General features: G+C 38.7%; 1 protein-coding gene across 1 annotated transcript in view; it reads right to left on the bottom strand.

Moving 5' to 3' along the window:
- Positions 1 to 3,134: 3,134 nt before the first annotated feature.
- The window catches only part of LOC117296560, a 101,090-nt gene continuing 85,697 nt past the window's right edge, over positions 3,135 to 18,527 (bottom strand). Inside the window, exons 35-50 of the mRNA XM_033779548.1 lie at positions 18,253 to 18,369; positions 17,191 to 17,307; positions 16,633 to 16,741; positions 16,129 to 16,248; positions 15,670 to 15,741; positions 14,867 to 14,938; positions 13,968 to 14,039; positions 13,491 to 13,562; positions 12,901 to 12,975; positions 12,452 to 12,523; positions 11,381 to 11,714; positions 10,605 to 11,000; positions 10,061 to 10,287; positions 8,660 to 8,778; positions 7,829 to 8,067; positions 3,135 to 7,085 (exon numbers count right to left, since the gene is read on the bottom strand). Of these exons, the coding sequence (XP_033635439.1) occupies positions 6,915 to 7,085; positions 7,829 to 8,067; positions 8,660 to 8,778; positions 10,061 to 10,287; positions 10,605 to 11,000; positions 11,381 to 11,714; positions 12,452 to 12,523; positions 12,901 to 12,975; positions 13,491 to 13,562; positions 13,968 to 14,039; positions 14,867 to 14,938; positions 15,670 to 15,741; positions 16,129 to 16,248; positions 16,633 to 16,741; positions 17,191 to 17,307; positions 18,253 to 18,369 (2,384 nt within the window). The 3' untranslated portion in view covers positions 3,135 to 6,914. The remainder of the gene's footprint in view (positions 7,086 to 7,828; positions 8,068 to 8,659; positions 8,779 to 10,060; positions 10,288 to 10,604; positions 11,001 to 11,380; positions 11,715 to 12,451; positions 12,524 to 12,900; positions 12,976 to 13,490; positions 13,563 to 13,967; positions 14,040 to 14,866; positions 14,939 to 15,669; positions 15,742 to 16,128; positions 16,249 to 16,632; positions 16,742 to 17,190; positions 17,308 to 18,252; positions 18,370 to 18,527) is intronic.

Genomic DNA, 18,527 nt, shown 5'->3' with positions numbered 1-18,527 from the left:
ATGTCATGCCATGTATATTGCTTGTGACTGGTATTTAGCTGTTGTTTACATAGCATAACAATTGAGTTGAGTCTTGGCCGGTACTCTGATTTTACTAAGCAAGGATGTTTGTGCTTAAGCAAATTTGTTTGGCTTAAGCAGCTCTATAAAATTGGGCGCTGGTCCACATCCACGAAAGGTTTGCCAACAGTATCCAGGCTGCAGGGGAATTAGTCTGGTACCTGCTTTTAGAAAGTAAGATTAAGACCTGTCATATCTAAGTGTGTTATACAGGGAATTTTCTAAGAGTGCTTTGCTTGGATGAGTAATTTCAGACTTTTGTCTGAATTCATACTCTTGTTAAAGTCTGCTCAGTTAACAATATTTTTGTCTCCACGTAAACTAGGTCCTGCTCTTTAATCTACTTCTCTAGTGCCGAGGATACTGCTCACAAAAGCTCCTTGGAATCTATAACTACAGGGGTCAAAAGGTGGACATGCCATCATGTCAATGTACTGTACCTCCTACGATCTGGAACCCACACTTTTAGTTCCCTTTTTTTCAGCAGCTGCTCGCATTCCTAGCCTTGAGTTTTGAATTGGTTGGTCTGATCTTTTATGGCAATATATATTGGGAATTTCTCTTCAGCTGTTTCAAAACTGCTTACCAACCAAAAGGATGGTAATTAATGCAACAAATAGTTAATGGTCCGACGTTTCGACCCCAGCAGAGTCTTTCTCAAGGGCTTTAAAGGCAGTGGACACTATTGGTAATTACTCAAAATAATTATTAGCATAAAACCTTTCTTGGTGACGAGTAATGGGGAGAGGTTGATGGTATAAAACATTGTGAGAAACAGCTCCCTCTGAAGTGCCATAGTTTTCGAGAAGGAAGTAATTTTCCATGAATTTGATTTCGAGACCTCGGATTTAGAACTTGAGGTCTCGAAATCAACCATCTAAATGCACACAACTTCGTGTGTCAAGGTGGTCTTTCATTAATATCTCGCAACTTCGACGACCGATTGTGCTCAAGTTTTCACAGGTTTGTTATTTTATGCATATGTTGAGACACATCAACTGTGAAGGCTAGTCCTTGACAATTACCAATAGTGTCCACTGCCTTTAAAAAATATATTTTATACAGAGTAAGACCATACTGTAACACTCAACATTACAAAACAAAAGCAAATACAACATTCTTCAACATTTTTATAAACTTTATTTGCACTTGAGATTTGCTCAGTCATCATCTTCTTGTCCGATCCCGACCATGGAATCTAACATTCCATCTGAGGTATAAGTCTAAAAATGAATATGCTTATTTTAATTATTCATAAATTAAGATAAAAAGCAAATAAGAAAATTACTTTTACGCTTACAATGAATGTACATACTTATAAATATTATTCTGCATTTCGTCCAGTACAATTTACTTTTGTACAAAATGTCTGTACATACTGTGTTTGTTACATTTATAAATAAAGAGAGTGGTTGTTCTTTTATTATAAAATATAGATTGAAATATCAGTACTGTTTTGTTTGCCTTTTGTTCTTTATCAGAGTTTTGCATGCGAATATTTTGCCACCAGGAAAGCTGCTGACTTTTTGTATGTTACAGTTTGGCACTTGTTAAAATGTACATAATAGTATTGAGTACAAACAATTGCAAAGGACACACATGCACGTAGCGTTAAATTGCTAGCTTTGCGGTAGTATGGGTGGTGGGGCGAGCTTGTGTCATACACATTCGGTTTTGGATGGGTTTCACATGACGTCATTGGCCGCCATCTTTGATGAAAAGCAGTAAACAAGTGCACGCGTTTGCCTCATTACTGTGAGCAGCGCGCCGTATCATTTTCTTGTAAACAAATCTTACCCAATTATTCGCTAATGGTTTTGTGTGATGACAAATAACGATCGTATGAAATGTAGTAGTAATCATCCACACATTACCAGAAGTTGCGCAGTTATTCGTCCTTACAAACTGTGAAGGGGGTAACCCTGTTCCAGCCCAAGAGTATAGGTGGCAACGTGCCTTTGGTGTCAGTTGAATTGGGCCTTTGATAACCAAAATCAGTGACGTGTGGCTCTCAACTTGAAGTGGCCTTGTGATATAAGCGATATCTTAAACAATTATTGTTTTGTTAAAGCCATTGGACACTATCGGTAAACAGTATTGTCCGAAGGCCCACACTTCGTGTATCACAACTTATATATAAAATAACAACCTGTGAAAATTTAGGCTCAATCGGTCATCGGATGTGTCGGGAGAAAAAAAAACGGGGAAAACCAACCCTTGTTTCCGCACGTTTCGCCGTGTCATGACATGTGTTTAAAATAAATCCGTAAGTCTCGACAACGAGAATTTATAATTGTTTTAATGTTTTCTCGAAAAGTAAAGCATTTCATGGAATACTATTTCGAAGAGAAGTCTTTCACCATTACCTTCTGAAAACCCTGTATTGTAAACCTGTGAACTTTTTTTTTTTTCTGTTCCAAAAGTGTATAATGGCTTTAAATCATACTAAGCTGGCACTCAGTTGAGTGATTGATCAATTCACTGGGAAAGTGCTGAAAGCCTTGCAAGTTGTCACAAACATACCGTACGAAGATTATCTGGCGTAGGCCTATTTATTTCAAATAGGATTAGGCCTATATTCAAATGTTACATGTTGGTCATTTTGTTCCTAATCTTACTAAAATACACACAACACATACATGTATTTTATTACAACAAATATATAACAAAGAATTAAATTTGGTCATTCGAATTGTATAAATAAAGACGTGTTTTGGGAATATTAGTGATTATAAAAAAATAATTGTAGAAGAGGATTTGAAGCAAAAATTTATTGGACAATAATCTATACAGAGACTTTAAACATGCTCATTCCAGGAATAATTTCTGGTGAGCAGCAGACACATTATTGTATATACTTTTAAAAACAAAATTGAGTCTGTGTACCACACAACAAAAACAATTATTGTCTATATACAAAGATTGAAATTCTCCCAGTGTGCAAAATATAAACAAGTTAACAAACAAAAAAACAAATTGCACTTTTGTGTTTTGCACAAATGATTGCACGTAATGAAAATAATAGTATCGATAAATACATTACAATTAAAATATGGTGAAAATAAACTTGGAAAACGTGTTATTGTAAATACATGTATTTAGTAATTCGTAATCCGCGTTGTACATTATTTACAAAACTGTTTTTATTTGTTTGCATAATTAATTATCAAAAGAAGTGAAATAATATTTATAACTCATTTTTGTATGAGCATTTACAAACATTCATGCATAATATCGTGACAACAGTAAACAACTGCCAAGTAAACTGTGATAGTCTAACTGGCAAACATACAAAAATAACAGAGTACTTCTTCAATTTTGATTGAGAACTAAATAATGACAACTTCGTCAAACGATGATAACAATAAATTCTGACAACAACTACGATTTAAAAAACTTGTGAACGTTGATAAAGATCAGATTGTAAGTAAAAAGGCTAATTTTATTCATTAGTTTTTCGATCTTTTTCTTGCAATTATCAAACAAGCCCAGTACTATACCCAGAAAAACGTTAGGGATTGCGTACGTTATGGGAAACGTTGGTACGTTATAGCCGCAAAATCCATAGACACATTAAAAAAACGTCTAAAAACTTATCTTTTCCCTGTTTAAGCTTTTCTCTTTTTCTCATGCTTTTCAAATAATTGTGTAGATGTAGCTTTTCCGATAAGATTTTGCTGTTAATTGTGCAATTTTAGTTTTTGTAAGCGCTGTGATATAGTTTTCTATGGGGAGCATTTCTTAAAACCTGTTGTTATTAAAATGGGATCCCACTGTTTGTGTCAATTCTACATGGCTGTAAATATATACCGTCAAACACATTTCAAAATGTGGTAGCATTTTTGTGATTTTGCCGAAAATCATTCGCACACTGGAATACACAGTCGGTGAAACAATAGTCGCGCTTGATTACAAAAATTCGGAGTACAAAAATTAAAACATATATCTTTTTCCATAACCGCATACTTTGAAGTGAAAGTTTTCTCAAAATGCATTTATACTAGCCAAAGTTGTTGTGAATTTTGTATTATTCATTTTCAGAGTCATTGCCAAACGTGTAATATCAATGATTGCGAAAAAAAAAAAAAAAATACTTTCTCTGTCTTGGGGAATCATTACGACCAATCGTCGATTGTTGGTTTGTGTTGGGGGTTTTTCCTCTTGCAAAATATGAAAGTTGTCTTCCTTACCCGGCACCAGATATCTGTGTATCTAATGATATCCCAACATGATTGGCAATCATATTCTATTGTTATAATTCGGTCTCTGTTTATATTTTGTCCATACAATGACTGTACCCGCTAAGTTTTTTACTGGTGCCTTTTGTTCAGCGCCCTAGAGCATGTCAACATAAGATTTGTACTTGTATATTATCGTTAGAACTGAATGGAATCTCGTTATGAGTTTGTTTGTTGGACGGGTTCCTGTCCCCTTCACTCTTAGTCTCGGGTCTGGTCCCCAACAGAACGCACATGTTCTCATCGCCTTTTTATTGCTCCATCATCATCAGCGTCATCAACAACATTACACTACACTGAGGTTTAACATTGACACCATTGGTTACGTCAAACACACATCAAGACAGAGTCAAAGTTAACACAATGTGGTGTTGAAATAACACCAGTGAAATCATCACCTCCCACCCCCCGTCGTAATCATCAAATCATCATCGTCATCACCATCCCCCCCCCCACCGTAATCATAACCATCATCATCATCGTCATAGTCATCTTTTGTATCATCACTTATTCTATCATAATCTTCACCCCTTTCATTTCGCACAAGATACCTATGACTACCCTCCCCCGTGTCTCTCTCATAATAGAAAATTTGTTTTTCATTCTCTACACTGTAGGCTTATAAGCCGTGGAAATGTCAACGGTCCGAAGATCATGTTTTCAGGGTTTTGCTATTGGTTAAGACCAAATACACGTGTCCTGCTTCAAGCCTCATGTGCTATACACATTAACAAAACTATAAACTATATGAAAGAGTATTTTAAGAAATTAGTTACTCTATCACCACTCCCCTCGTCTCTCGTTTGTAGTCTGGTGTTTTGGTAGCCCCATGTTCTCTCAGAGTGTTTGTCTTTGCTTCTTGGACACGCCACTTCTTATTATAACACCCGACACAGTGAAACAAATCACTCTCAAACCTAGCTATATCACCTCTCATTCGTCTCCACTCATATTCACCTATCCCAATAATTGCCACGCTCATTTCGCATACCTCACAATTCTTTTGGCGCCAAATCTGAGCAGTCTTCTTTCTCATCATCTACAACATTATTCCGATTCACCGTTAGGAGGGGACCAGACCGTCATCATGTTTTGCTGTAGTCGGCGGTTGCACGGATTGCATCAGACCAAAACAAACTTGCTTTTAACTGTGATAATTATATATTGATGTGGCATAAGGTTCATCATTTTTAGATAACCATGCACACAAAACAAATACAACGTTTTGAAACTTTTTGAAACTTTGAACAACAGCTCAATGTTTGCGTACAAATCACGCTGTAAAGCTGGACGGTAAACAAAAGCACGTCAATAAAATTGGTTTTTTTTTTCGTCTTCTTTTTCCAATTCACAAGCTTCATAAAATTTCGAGCCAGGAGTTCGGTCCCAATGTTTAATCTCAAAGAAGTTCATAAAGTATTTCTGTATTTACATCATTTGCAGGAATTGAAAAGAAATTGAAAAGAAGAACAAAACTTCAAAGTTACTACGAAGATAACTTGTTGAAAGTAGATTATTCTCGAGGATTTAGTGATTATCGTTTCACCAGGTGTCATTCCGTTTTAGAGAAAAATTGCAACTATACTCTGGCCGACCACCGTTTGAGTGTGAGTTATTACTGAGTGCTTAAATCGTTACTATTTGCTCTCGTTTTTCTCGGCAGTTAACACACAAGACAGACAAACAGATATAGGCCTATCAAATTAAATCCTACATCCATCTTCTCCAAAAATATAGCATTTTCAAAAAGTACAACTTCCCTTAATATGACTTTCTGTGCAATATTATGGAACAAGCTTGGTTACTATACACGAAAATACTTTTGTTCCATCCTTTGGTTATACAGGCGGGTGGATTTTTGTTGGGATGTTATTTTAGTTACACGTTGCCCATCCCGGTATTGATTGTTTGTCATATAAAAAAAAAACATCCCACCGCCTCCCCTTGTAATCCTCCTCATCAGCAGAAAGTTACCATTGGGCAAGCCCTAAACGACTTCAAAGCCCGTTAATTATGTCGTCACTACTATATCTGCAGTTAAAAAAGAAAAACAATCTTGAATGGGGTATTCTTTGAAAGCACAAGACTGACAGATGGAAAACAAACCAATTCCTCGAGTAAAACTTCCCGAGGTCGTCAACACCAACCGTCACAACCAATTACCAGAGGGTGGATTCTTACACTCTGTCGTTGCTGATCATCTTCAAGCCATATTCAGCCTGGACTTTACCCGGCAAGAACTTCATATCGCAAGAAGCACGTGTGGTCTGGACTTCATTTATGATCCTTTTTTTGCGACACACATTCATGATCTAATCGTTTAATCTTTCTTCAGCTTTGATGGTTACACGTGACTGGTGGATTTTTGTGTTTGTGTTGTTAGTTTGTTACACATTGCCCACCACGTTACTGATTGTTCTGTCATATTAAAACATCTAAACGCCTCTTTTGTAGTCTAATCTCCTGGTCACAAAGTTGACTTCAGGTGACCTACAAGTCCGTGCAAACAATCATAGATGTAGGTTTTATTAAGCATTGTTTTTCTGCTTCAACCGGCGAGACTTCCACGCACGTGCGTTCTGAAGGATTTCGAAATTGTACTGTTGTAACCGTCCCTCAGTGCGATCCCCTGAGCCTTGCGAGTAGTTCATCAAGCTGTCGGTTGTCTCGACGAAGCAGTGGTACCTCATCATCGGCCGAAGAGGGCGTCCCACCCCCATTCCTGTCCTCTAAATCAAGTGGCTCTCCGCGCATGACAAGAAATGCAATGCGTCCTTCTTTCTTTTCCTACATTATATAAAGAGGGATTAGATTGACATTTTTATTGAGGTGTTTGTGTGTGTGTTTTATCACTACTTTTGCAGTGTGGACCTGTGAACAAAAGAGGTCCACATAATCTAGTGACTTGAAACACTGGACCCAGTTTTGTCTACCGGTGAGGAATAATGATTTTTCTAAGAACAAAGGAATGTCCACACAGTGGTTGCAATACAGAGCTGGCATGTGTGTTATGGGGTAGTAAAGATTAAGTTGCTCGCAAGTAAATCTATGAATAGGCCACACAATTATACATTTAAATGTAAGGCACCACCGTGGTATCTCAAGGAACTTATCTAACCCTATACTCAAGTTATTTGGTTTGCGGTAACACCATATGTGTGTATCCTACCTGCCAGGTAGAGTTTGTTCTTGAGAAAACTGTCTTGCTATGTTCTACTACTGCAGAGTAGATGTATAAACAATTGGCTGGGACTACTACTTTAGCTTTGATCGTAATTAACTGCACTACTCGCTCTAGTCATCGTCTTCATGCGTGTTTGTCTTCAATATTCATTTTCCAGCGTCTCGGAATATGGTTGGTCATGGATAGTTGACACTTAAAATTTAATAATCATGATAGGTAGTATAACCATTTATATTAACAATTAAGGCATACTCTAAAAGACATTCCTGGCGCAGTATATGTGATGTTAAAGATGGTTGCAAGACAAATGTGAAAAATAAAACAAATTGGAAGGAAAAAATCAAACCTTATCAACTGCCACAAAATCCTCGTCCACCTGTCCGTGTGCGATGCCGTTTTTATGCAAGAAATCCAGGGCCCTCCTTAAATCATTCTCGATAGCAGCTACGGCCGAAACACCGAGAGGGGTCTTCATCGTGGCGATGTACTGCCGTAGCATGAAGGCATGACCACGGGTACCCATCAGGGGCAAGACCCGGTTCTCAGTCTGCTCCGTGAAGACCGTGGACATCAGAGTTTGGTTTTCTGAAAAACAGTATAAAGCCGAAATTGTGTTACCTCCTGTTTTGGGTTATTTGTAGCGAAGGCTACACATCGGCGTGTCGTGTGGCCGAGTGGTCAAGAGTGACGTTTTTGGTTTTTGAGCAGAAGAGTCTGGGCTCGAGTCCCAGTCCTGACACGTATTCCCTTAAAACAATGCATTGTTGCTTTGTCCTTGGATGGGACGTAAAGACGTAGGTCCCGTGTGTTGTGTAATGTATACGTTTAAGAGCAGTTCACAATTGAGAGAAGGGGGTTTGCCCTGTTGTTTCTGGCAGTGGCTGATGAATGCACTGCAGCACCTTGTAAACCACTGTGAGGTGTTACATAATTCGGTATCATTATTCATAAACTTGAAAACTTTATCGCCTTCAATCGCCTTATTGGATGATTATAAAGAATATAAAACCGTATGACAATGATAATGTAAGCTTACTAGAGCAAACCCTTTCTCCCGGACATACGGTGCACAAGGACTCGGAAATGAGCATAGTCTGGGTAAATTTTCGGCATTTTTAAGAATCGGCGTTTATGTAAGAACATTCTTAAATAAGAGATAACACAACAACATTGATACCTTTCAAGTTGCCGTCAACTTTTGCGTATTTCACCATCTCGAAATCAACACTGACGTCACGCGTGCATTCTGTCCGCCATGTTGGCGATGATGTTGACGTCCTAGTTTTTTTCCTTGTCCTGTAGCGTCATTCACAAACAAAATCCGAGTTAACGGCACTAGACACTATTGGTAATTACTCAAAATAATTATTAGCATAAAACCTCACTTGGTAACGAGTAATGGGGAGAGGTTGATAGTATAAAACATTGTGAGAAACGGCTCCCTCTGAAGTAACGTAGTTTTCGAAAAAGAAATAATTTTCCACTAAAATATTTGAAGTTGATTTCGAGACCACAGAACTAGATTTTGAGGACCCGAAGTCAAACGTTTGGAAGCACACAGCTTCGTGTGGCAGGGGTGTTCCAATAATTATGATCTCGCTACTTCGACGACCAATTAAGTTCATATTTTCACATGTGCTTAATGAATAATTGGTCATACAAACATTGGTTCAACGTCCATGATTATGAATATTGCACAATTCAAGAAGTAATTGTGTTTTTGTAACTTTGATTTATTCTAATACAATACTTAAAAGTATTGTATTTTTAAAGTTTCCTTATCTCCGTGCATTGGAGGCTGTAATATAAAGGGAAATATGTATTGTCACACTGTCATTGTCATTGTCATGGAATTGTAGTAAGAATAGTAGTTCTTGTGGTGGCATACATAACTCACCTGTCGATACTTGATATGGTATTAAGGTAGGGGTTAGCAGCCGAATGGAGGCAATTTTGTGACAGTCATACTGACAACTGTCATTGTCAATGTCATTGTCTTTGTCATTGTAGTTACGTAGTGGCATACATAATAACTCACCTGTCGAAACTTGAGATGGTATAAAGGTAGGGGTTTGCAGCAGAGTGGAGGCCGTATAGCCATACTGACAGCTGTCATTGTCAATGTCATTGTCATTGTCATTGCCATTACGTAGAGCCATACATAATAACTCACCTGTCGAGACTTGAGTGCTATAAAGGTATGGGTTAGCAGCAGGTGGAGGCCGCATAGTCATACTGACAGCTGTCATTGTTAATGTCAATGCTATTGTCATTGCAGTTACGTAGTGATGGCATATATAATAACTCACCTGTCGAGACTTGAGATGGTATAAAGGTAGGGGTTAGCAGCAGACGGAGGCCGTATAGTCATACTGACAGCTGTCAATGTCATTGTCATTGTCATTGTCATTGTAGTTACGTAGTGGCATACATTAATTATTCACCTGTCGAGACTTGAGATGGTATAAAGGTATGGTTAGCAGCAGCTGGAGGCCGTATAGTCATATCTGACAGCTGTCATTGTCAATGTCCTTGTCATTGTCATTGTAGTTACGTAGTGGCATACATAATAACTCACCTGTCGAGACTTGAGATAGTGTAAAGGTACGGGTTTGCAGCAGAGTTGACCGGTAGCATAAACACAGCTGCCCAGGCGTACATCTCCTGTGGTATAGTCGTCTTCCCTGACAGGGACAATAGACCCATTGTGATGATCGGCATCCAACAAAGGAAATCAGTGCCAACTATAATGCCCATTTTGGTCGCCATCTTGATCTCTTCCATCGTCTCGCGTTTTCTCGTGCACTGGTGGGAGAATACGAGAAAGCGGTTTGTGAGATCTGTCCTTCATTGTCCAAGTCTGGGGTATTTGAGTCATAGGTTGTCAAGTTCTGTTTGTTACTTTATACTATAATTGCTTCTCTTCACACAGGGGTATAAATGGGTACCTGCAAGGGAAGATTTGATATTGTGTATGAACAAGTCTTCGGAGGGACATGGCAGCCCGGGACTGTATACGTATACTCACAAGGGAGCAGAAAGATACCATGGTAAAAAAAAACCTTAAAAAAACCCCAAAACATCAGAGATATGAAATGAAATTCATAATACATGGTTCTTACCTGTTTGGAAGCCCTCTTGATGGCAATATACATGGAAAAGTAACATAAGAAGATAACCAAAAAGCCCAGGAGGTTGACACCGAGGAACAGCACGACCGAGTACTGCCAGCCCGGTTGCTTCGTCCGTGTGAACGGCAGCGCGAGGCACACGCTTGACCGTCCGTAGAACCGCGCCACAAACACCGGCCGGAGCACCACTGGGAGTAGGCTGAGGAACAGGGCGAGCAGCCAGAGGACGGCCGCGGCGTAACGGGCTGACTTGGTGTGAAGACGCCAGATGCTGAAGGGGAACACGACCCCGAGGAACCGGTCGGTTGTGATGAGAACGAGGAGAAAGACCGAGGCCTCGCTGGAGAGGACGGATATAAAGCCAGCCATTTGGCACACGATGCTCTCCTTTTGAAATACAAACACAAGTTTGTTAAAACAAAGCAACATAATAAAACAATCACAGCCGAGTATATATTCTTAATAATTAATGGATGACTGTGAATGGACCTTTAAGACTGTCTGAAAAACGTGTATATTTAAGGGAATAAGTAAACAGCCAATAACTGCCAGGCGTATCAAGTGAATAAGTAAACAGGTTAACTGCCGGGGGTATCAAATCAACATGAAAGATAATTCCAAAAGAAATACATATCACCCAAATTATACCAACTGAGTAGAAAACAAGTCTTCAAACAGTAACTGTTTTTGTAAAAGCATGACCTTGTCTGTTTTCGTCTTGTTTGATCTTTTGGGGCGTCAAAACTTAAGTTTTTTTAAGTCCTTGCCTGCCACTCCTCAGCATGGATCATATATCCACTCCGGTAGTGAAGATCAGCACTGGCAATAATGATCATATAAACCCCCATCAGGAGGTCCGCTACGGCCAGGTTGAGAATCAGGAAGGTTTGTATCTTCTTGGACTGCTCACGATCCTTGCTCCGGACTCGCCAGATGATGACAAAGGCATTGCCGATGAGGGCGCTAAACCCTAGGATCCAGATGAAGACTCGAAGGATGGGGTTCCTCATGAGGTCCTCACAGGAGGAGAACTCGTCGATTGGAGCCACACAGGTGTCGGTCTCGTCCAGGAGGCAGCAGAAGAGGTACTTGTCTGCATACCTGAAAAGAGTCATGCTGGTTATCGTATAACGGAAAGTCAAAGGTTGTTTGGGGTATAGTGCCTCACACCTCGTCCAGGAGGCAACCAGAGAGGTACTTGTCTGCATACCTGGAAAGAGTCACTGTTTTTGCTGTATATCGTATGGAAAGTGGTTGTTTGGGGTAGAGTGTCTCACACGTACGCTGTGTCAGACTTGTCTTATAGGAGGGCAGCTGATGAAAAGGTACTTGTCTACATACTTGAAGGGAGTCAATAAAATGTTTATGCTGTTTATGTATATTAAATGGAGAGGCTGTTTGGGATAGTACCTCACACCTCGTCCATGAGGCAACCAGAAGAGGTACTTGTCTGCATACCTGAAAGGAGTCAATTATTTGCTGCGTACCGTATGCAACGGAAAGTGAAGGCTGTTAGGGATAGTGCCTCACACTTGTTAACTTTGTCTATGCGGCAACAGAGAGGTATTTTTTTTCTCGAAGGAATATAAAGGCTGTTTTCATAGGGTACCTAACCTCGAGTGTCTTGTCTACCTCGCCCAAGAGGCAACAGAAGAGGTACTAATTGTTTGCACACACATGTCGAAGCCACACTGGTTTCACATACTGCTGTAAACTAGGAATAGTTTGGGAGGGTAATACTTGTCCTTGAGGTGGCTGGTTCATCAGTGAAAACCGATCAATATGTAAGCCTCATAGTAGGAGGCACAATAAAAAGTTGACCTCCTGTCTTTACTCACAGTGTCTGCAGGCTAGCCAGGCCATCAAACATATTGGGGTCCACCTTGCGTATTGTTGTCCCACGAATATCCCTATCAGAGAATAAGAAAAGAATTAAACTGATGTAAAAGATCATCAACCCCTTAGTGCGATACAACAGACTTTGCGTATGAATCTAGTCAATATCCCATTTTCCCCGACTAAAAGAAAACGCTTGAAAACAAAACAACTCAAAGTTTGAGTGGCCACAAGGTTGTTTATCCGCTGGATTTTTTTACAACATAGACTTGTCCTCTGTCTCAAGGGAATTCCCCCATTTTCTCGTACACAAAGGAACCTTCGTCTGTCGTGTTTTATAACGTTGTCCGATACACTCGACCCAACCATGCAAAATATCCAAACCAAACATCGCTAGAAATCTTCATAATTTTGTTTTAACTATGAGTAAGAAGTTTATCAAATGACATACAGTATATTTGTCATCCGAAGTCCGTCAAAAGCTCCACTGTCGACAACAGTCAACTCACTGTTGTTGCTTACGTCTCTAAGAGGCAAATAAAAAAATAGCAACAATTATAATAATTCAATGTTTTCCACTTCAACTTTGCTATGGCGTTACTATATATGAAGGCACATCAGCAGGGAAAACGTGGCTGCCTCATTTGCAATGTTGTTTTCATACCCTTTTTAAGCTAGGCCTAACTAACGTAGCTTTTGGAGATACTATGTGCAAACAAAAAATGTGTTGTATGTGCTAATAATTATGTTTTTACACTGTAAAACTGCACGTGTTTTGTACACACCGTAAAAGTGTTTCTTAACTGAGTTACAGATCAGCCCTTAAGTTACAGTGCTCAAAGGGTCATACCATGGAATTCAGGCTTGTCTGAGGATAGACCTTTAAATGGTTTCACCTGGGGTTTTTCGCATAAAAAACAACAACGAGTAATTTTAGGAAAGATTAATGTGCTCTTTGTCTATACGTTGGTAGGGTTGTTGTGAAAAACAAAAGTGATAGTGGGAGGGTTAAAGTTTCGTCACGATGAGAAAAGAACTTACAGTGTTTGCAAGGCGTCCAATCCCTTGAAGACACCATTTTGTAAATAAGTTAAATTCAGCCCTCCAAGATCCCTGCAGGGAGAAATCGATTAGTATCGTTTATCGATTATTGATTATATAGATCTAGACAATAAGAAAGGCAACATTTTAATAGTCAAGACTTTGGTTGCCAAAGGCTTGACCTGCTGCTGGCTAAATAACAATGTAATTGAAACAGCTGCTTGGTGAATGCTCACGTCATTTAAATAAATCTTGTACTAATAAAATTGTACTTTTTAACAAATTAAAATAATCTAGACTGTTTTAAGAGGAATGCCAATTCCTACCTTCAGCTCCCCTGAGTTAACTTTCCACTTGAGATATTTTTCTTCCTCTTGTAGCCCTATACCCAGAGTGACCCTTAGCCTTGTTTGGAGCAAACTTGCATAACAAAAAAAACATATATAAAAATTGCAGAAAATACTAAAAGATACTCACAAAACAGGCAGTGCGATGACGTCAGAGAAAGCTCCTGACTCTATTTCGACCAGTGGATTGCCCGTTAAATTTCTGCAATGAAACATAATTTTTGAGCACACATGTCGAACTGAATGGCAAACCAACTTTTGATTATAAGCCTATACAGCAGCTCTCCATAAAAAAAAGTAAAGCATTTTTAAGAAACATTTTAGATCGAGGTTATGTGGTTATGTAAAAACTAATGTATGTTTTTACCGCCCAAAATTTCAATCCGACACGCTTTACCGTCAGTAACGCTTATCAGTGTATTTCTTCACACTCAGGATTTTCGGCGATGTCTCAAAAACGTGAAACAATTTGTCGTGTTAGCTGTCGGCCTAGTGCATTTATCTATACATTTAAGACTAATACAACCAAAATGTTCCTTAAAAACAAAACAAAAGTATAAACAGTTACAACGTGTTTGGCTGTGACCTTTTGCTTGGAATCATAGTTGTGATGTGCTTAGCTGATTTTTGTGGCTTTTAGATAGTTCTACGATAATTTTCAGACCTAAGTTAGTCCCCAAGAATTCCAAGTCTACTCCGCGGTAGTTGAATAACAGCAAGGCAAGTTGTTACAAGCAAGTTTACAATTACAGGGTCTCACCTTACAAATATTACCAAAGTACTACTTGGGAAAGTGAAAGTGAGACAGTGTGAGTGCAACTATTTTACTAATTTCCTTAACCAATTCAAATTCAATTCAAATCTTTTTACATCATGCCTCGCGTATAAAAACCACTTTTTCGGTTTGCATATTAAAAAAAAAAAAAAAAAAAATAGCAGAAAAGCATACATGAACCGTAGAAATCAAAACAGATAATATAGATGATCAAACAAAACAATGTATCGGTTTCACAAATAAAATAGACTTACAGAAATTGTAAACGTCGAAGTCCCTCAAAGGTTCCATTTTTAAGCTTCGTGATATTGTTGTTCGCCAGAACTCTGAACGAAAGAAAAAAACACCCTTGTTACTTTATGCGCTGTCAGATGCATTATAACAGCCTTCGGCTGAAGTCTCTTATTATTTGAGAGAGAAATTACCTCGTCTTAATGTTTTATAATATCAACAGCTCCCCATTGCTCGTGACCAAGCAGATTGTATGCTAACAATGTGCCTTATAGAGGGTCTGGGTACTTTTTACACAATTTCCACAGATTTACATTAAACTGAAACAGTTTGGAAAAATAATGATAATAGAGAGCTTCCCTTACTTGCTGAGGTGCTTTTGTTTTTGAGAAATTAGTAAAACCATGCCACAAAAGTTATTTTAGTCTCAGTTTTAGCGTGTCAAAACGTATCAACCAGTTATGGTATTTTACCATAACAAACCATAATTTCTGGTTAATACATTTTTACAGACAAAATAATAATTTATTGTCGTCTCAGTCAGAGTGAGACGAAAAATATCTTCGTGACTTGTTTTAGTACGCATCTCTCAAAAACTACAGCAAGTAATATTTTAAAGGAAGCTTTCTGCTGTCATTATCTCCAAACTGAGTAAGTTTAATGTAAATCTGTGGACATTATATTTTGATTTGTTACAATAAGTTCCCAAGCTTACGTGTTATAATTTTGTATATGAGCTTGACGCTGTGATTAAGACAAAAGTTCCCTTTTTAGCTGGTGGGCTGACATTAGTCAGTAAACAATCCCTTATATTTCATGTACTTACAGTTTATACAAATTCTTCTGATTCCTGAACATCCCTGGTTTCAGCTCACCAATGTTATTACCGGAAAGATCTCTACATATAACACAAAAGGGATTGATGTTATGGTATTGATAATCTCATTATAAACAGTTAAAAAACTTCGCTCATAGTTTTCTTTAGCACTTTTGTGTGTGCAAGATAACGGTGTATATATACGTTTGGTAATCACTCATAAAAGGAATTGCAAGACAAACGTTTGATTAAAAGCTTACAACAGCTATCGATAGTATAAAACAGTCTGTAGGAATACAGTCGAACGGTTCAAAAAACAAATGTATATTATGCTGAATAAATTCTTTGTTTCGTTCTCGTTCTAAATAAAATGCTTTCCCACAACGTAACCAGTGCATTAAAACTACATTAAATAAAATCATGTCCCCTTCCATTTTATTTTTCCAGAAATTGAAGATATCTGCTTACAATTCAGCTAGTTGTTGAAGCTCTTCCAGACGCAATATCAACGTATACTCCAGGGATATGTTGTAATTAAGCAATGCCTCCCTCCGATGTCTGTGCTCGGCAAAAATACCACTCAGTTCCCTGTTAAAGGAAAACAAAACATAGAACAACAAATCAACCAAAATAAGCACAAACACAGCATTTGAAGTTTTGTTTTAAAATCACATTTTACGCCAATTCTTGCTATGCATTCATCATACAAAACTTTAATTATCTCCCTGTATACCTGTATCAGCAAAATGGCGATAAATTAAGCGGGCCTGTTGTAAGTTCAAGATCCAGCACATGTCTTGCTCAAAAATATTTCGTCAGAGAAAAAGTGACAACACCCCTGTTGTAAAATCCACACCTCACTTTTGTAAAAGTGTGTTCATGTGATCAGTCATAATGGATATAGTTAATGTAAAGAGTAATTTTTTAATGTATTTTTAAATGCACACCTAACCTTTAAAACAAAACACTTACAGTTTGCGAATGTTTACCGGTATTCCACGGACCGTGTCCTTGTTCCACGTGATACCTTTACAGACGTACGAGAGACCGGAACATAAACACCCGGCTGGGCACTCAGCTTCTGCGCGTGTCATATAATCAGAAAATGGAATAGGGTTAACGAATATTAATTTGTACTAACAAACCAAACAGTGCAACAAACAAACGAGGAAAAGGAAAATAAGTGAGGAGTTTCCACTGAGAAAGACGGTTTATTTTTGTAGCCAAATTTATTATTGGATGTTTCCCAAGTTATATCGTACTATGTCAGCCCTGGCTACACGGCAGTTATGGGATGCATTGCCTCCGATCGAAACTAAACATTATTTGACAAAATAGAAAGACCATCAAAATAGGGCTAGATAGATCAGTTTGTAGAGCGCCGGCACAAAAATCCGGGGGTCGTTGGTTCAAATCCCGCTCTTCTTTTTTTAAAACCCCAAATCATTGAACAAAATTACCCACAGCTTCTTTTGTGGTTTGATGTTTGAATATTTTGTTTGTGAAAGAAACGACGTGTTGTCTCCTTACCGCAGAATAGTTCATCGTCCCCAGATGGGCAGTGCTTGACACCATCACATACCTCTGCATGCGTTACGCAGACATTGGATTTGTGACATTGGTATTGCCCAGAACATGTAAAGTTACCTGGAAATAAAAACAGCAACATTGCGATTATCAATTCCCGTTGTAAGAAAACTTGGCAAACTCAATGGGGATAAACAAGCTGCAACAGCCATTGTCTCTTTTGGCATACTAAACATGGTTTGACGTATGATTAGGGCACGGTAAAAGGCATCCTTTGAGGAAATGGTAATTTTCTACTGGAGCAGTTCAAGGGCACCACTAGCAATGACCATAGGGGGCATGGAGGCAATCGCCTTTGGTGTCTCAGTGAAGTATCAGACCAGTATCAGACCAGTAACTAGACGACATATTATTTATTCTAAAGCGGCTAGTTTGTAGGAATCAATTTTTGTTTAGGGGCTATGCCTCTATAACTTCCCGGGTTAAACACTTCTTCTCAATGAAGTTCCAAAAAACCTCCTCAAACCCTCCTCTTTTCTATCTCTGTCTAGCTTTGGTTGTGCTCATTGTTTGTGCTATATCTCCACTGCTAGGGCGCATCTTTGGTCACAAATGACATGGATTCTGGGCTCCCAGGAGGGAGGCATCGCCCCATTCCGGAAAGTTTTTAAAGCCCTTTTAACTCAGATTTTGCTAAAGTTGGACTAATTTCTTTGTCATTTTGATACATGTTCCGGTTCGTTCTAGTCATATTATTTTTTACCCAGCAATGTTTTGACACGTGGGCGTGTGTAGCATTACTTTGGCACCCTTTGTACATACAATTTTCCCCATATTTGTTGGGCCCTTTATCCGCAACCCCTCTCTATATTGGTCATTCTGGTACACAGTCACCTCACCCAATTGACACAATCTTGTCTGGACGCTTTGATTTAAAAATATTAACAGTGTAAAGAAAAGCCCGACTTGGATATCGTATTATATTGGCCTATACTCACATCAACCACATCTCTTTTATTCGATAAACATGAAATAGGTTAAACTTAAAGAAGGGTTTAGACTTACCGCATCCGAGCTCGTCTTCACCCCCAGGGCAGTCCTCCGTCAGGTCGCATCGCCGGTGCAGGGGCACACAGTACGACCCCGGACATTTGAATGTGTTATTGCTGCACTCGAACTCATCTGTGGTCAACATTATTGGCACACAATCATGTTTTAAATTACTCCGAGCGAGTTTGGTTTCGGATTGAATCCCCCAGTAATAATCACATAGTTGTCTTAAATATCAGTGTTATGGTAGTATCTGGTACACTTGATCATCCGGCTGTACGAAAAGAGGT

This window comes from Asterias rubens, chromosome 11 (genome assembly GCF_902459465.1).
Source record: "Asterias rubens chromosome 11, eAstRub1.3, whole genome shotgun sequence".
NCBI classification, from domain to species: Eukaryota; Metazoa; Echinodermata; class Asteroidea; order Forcipulatida; family Asteriidae; genus Asterias; species Asterias rubens.
The sequence above is the reverse complement of the archived record's forward strand: the minus strand, read 5'-3'. Positions and strand labels throughout refer to the sequence as shown.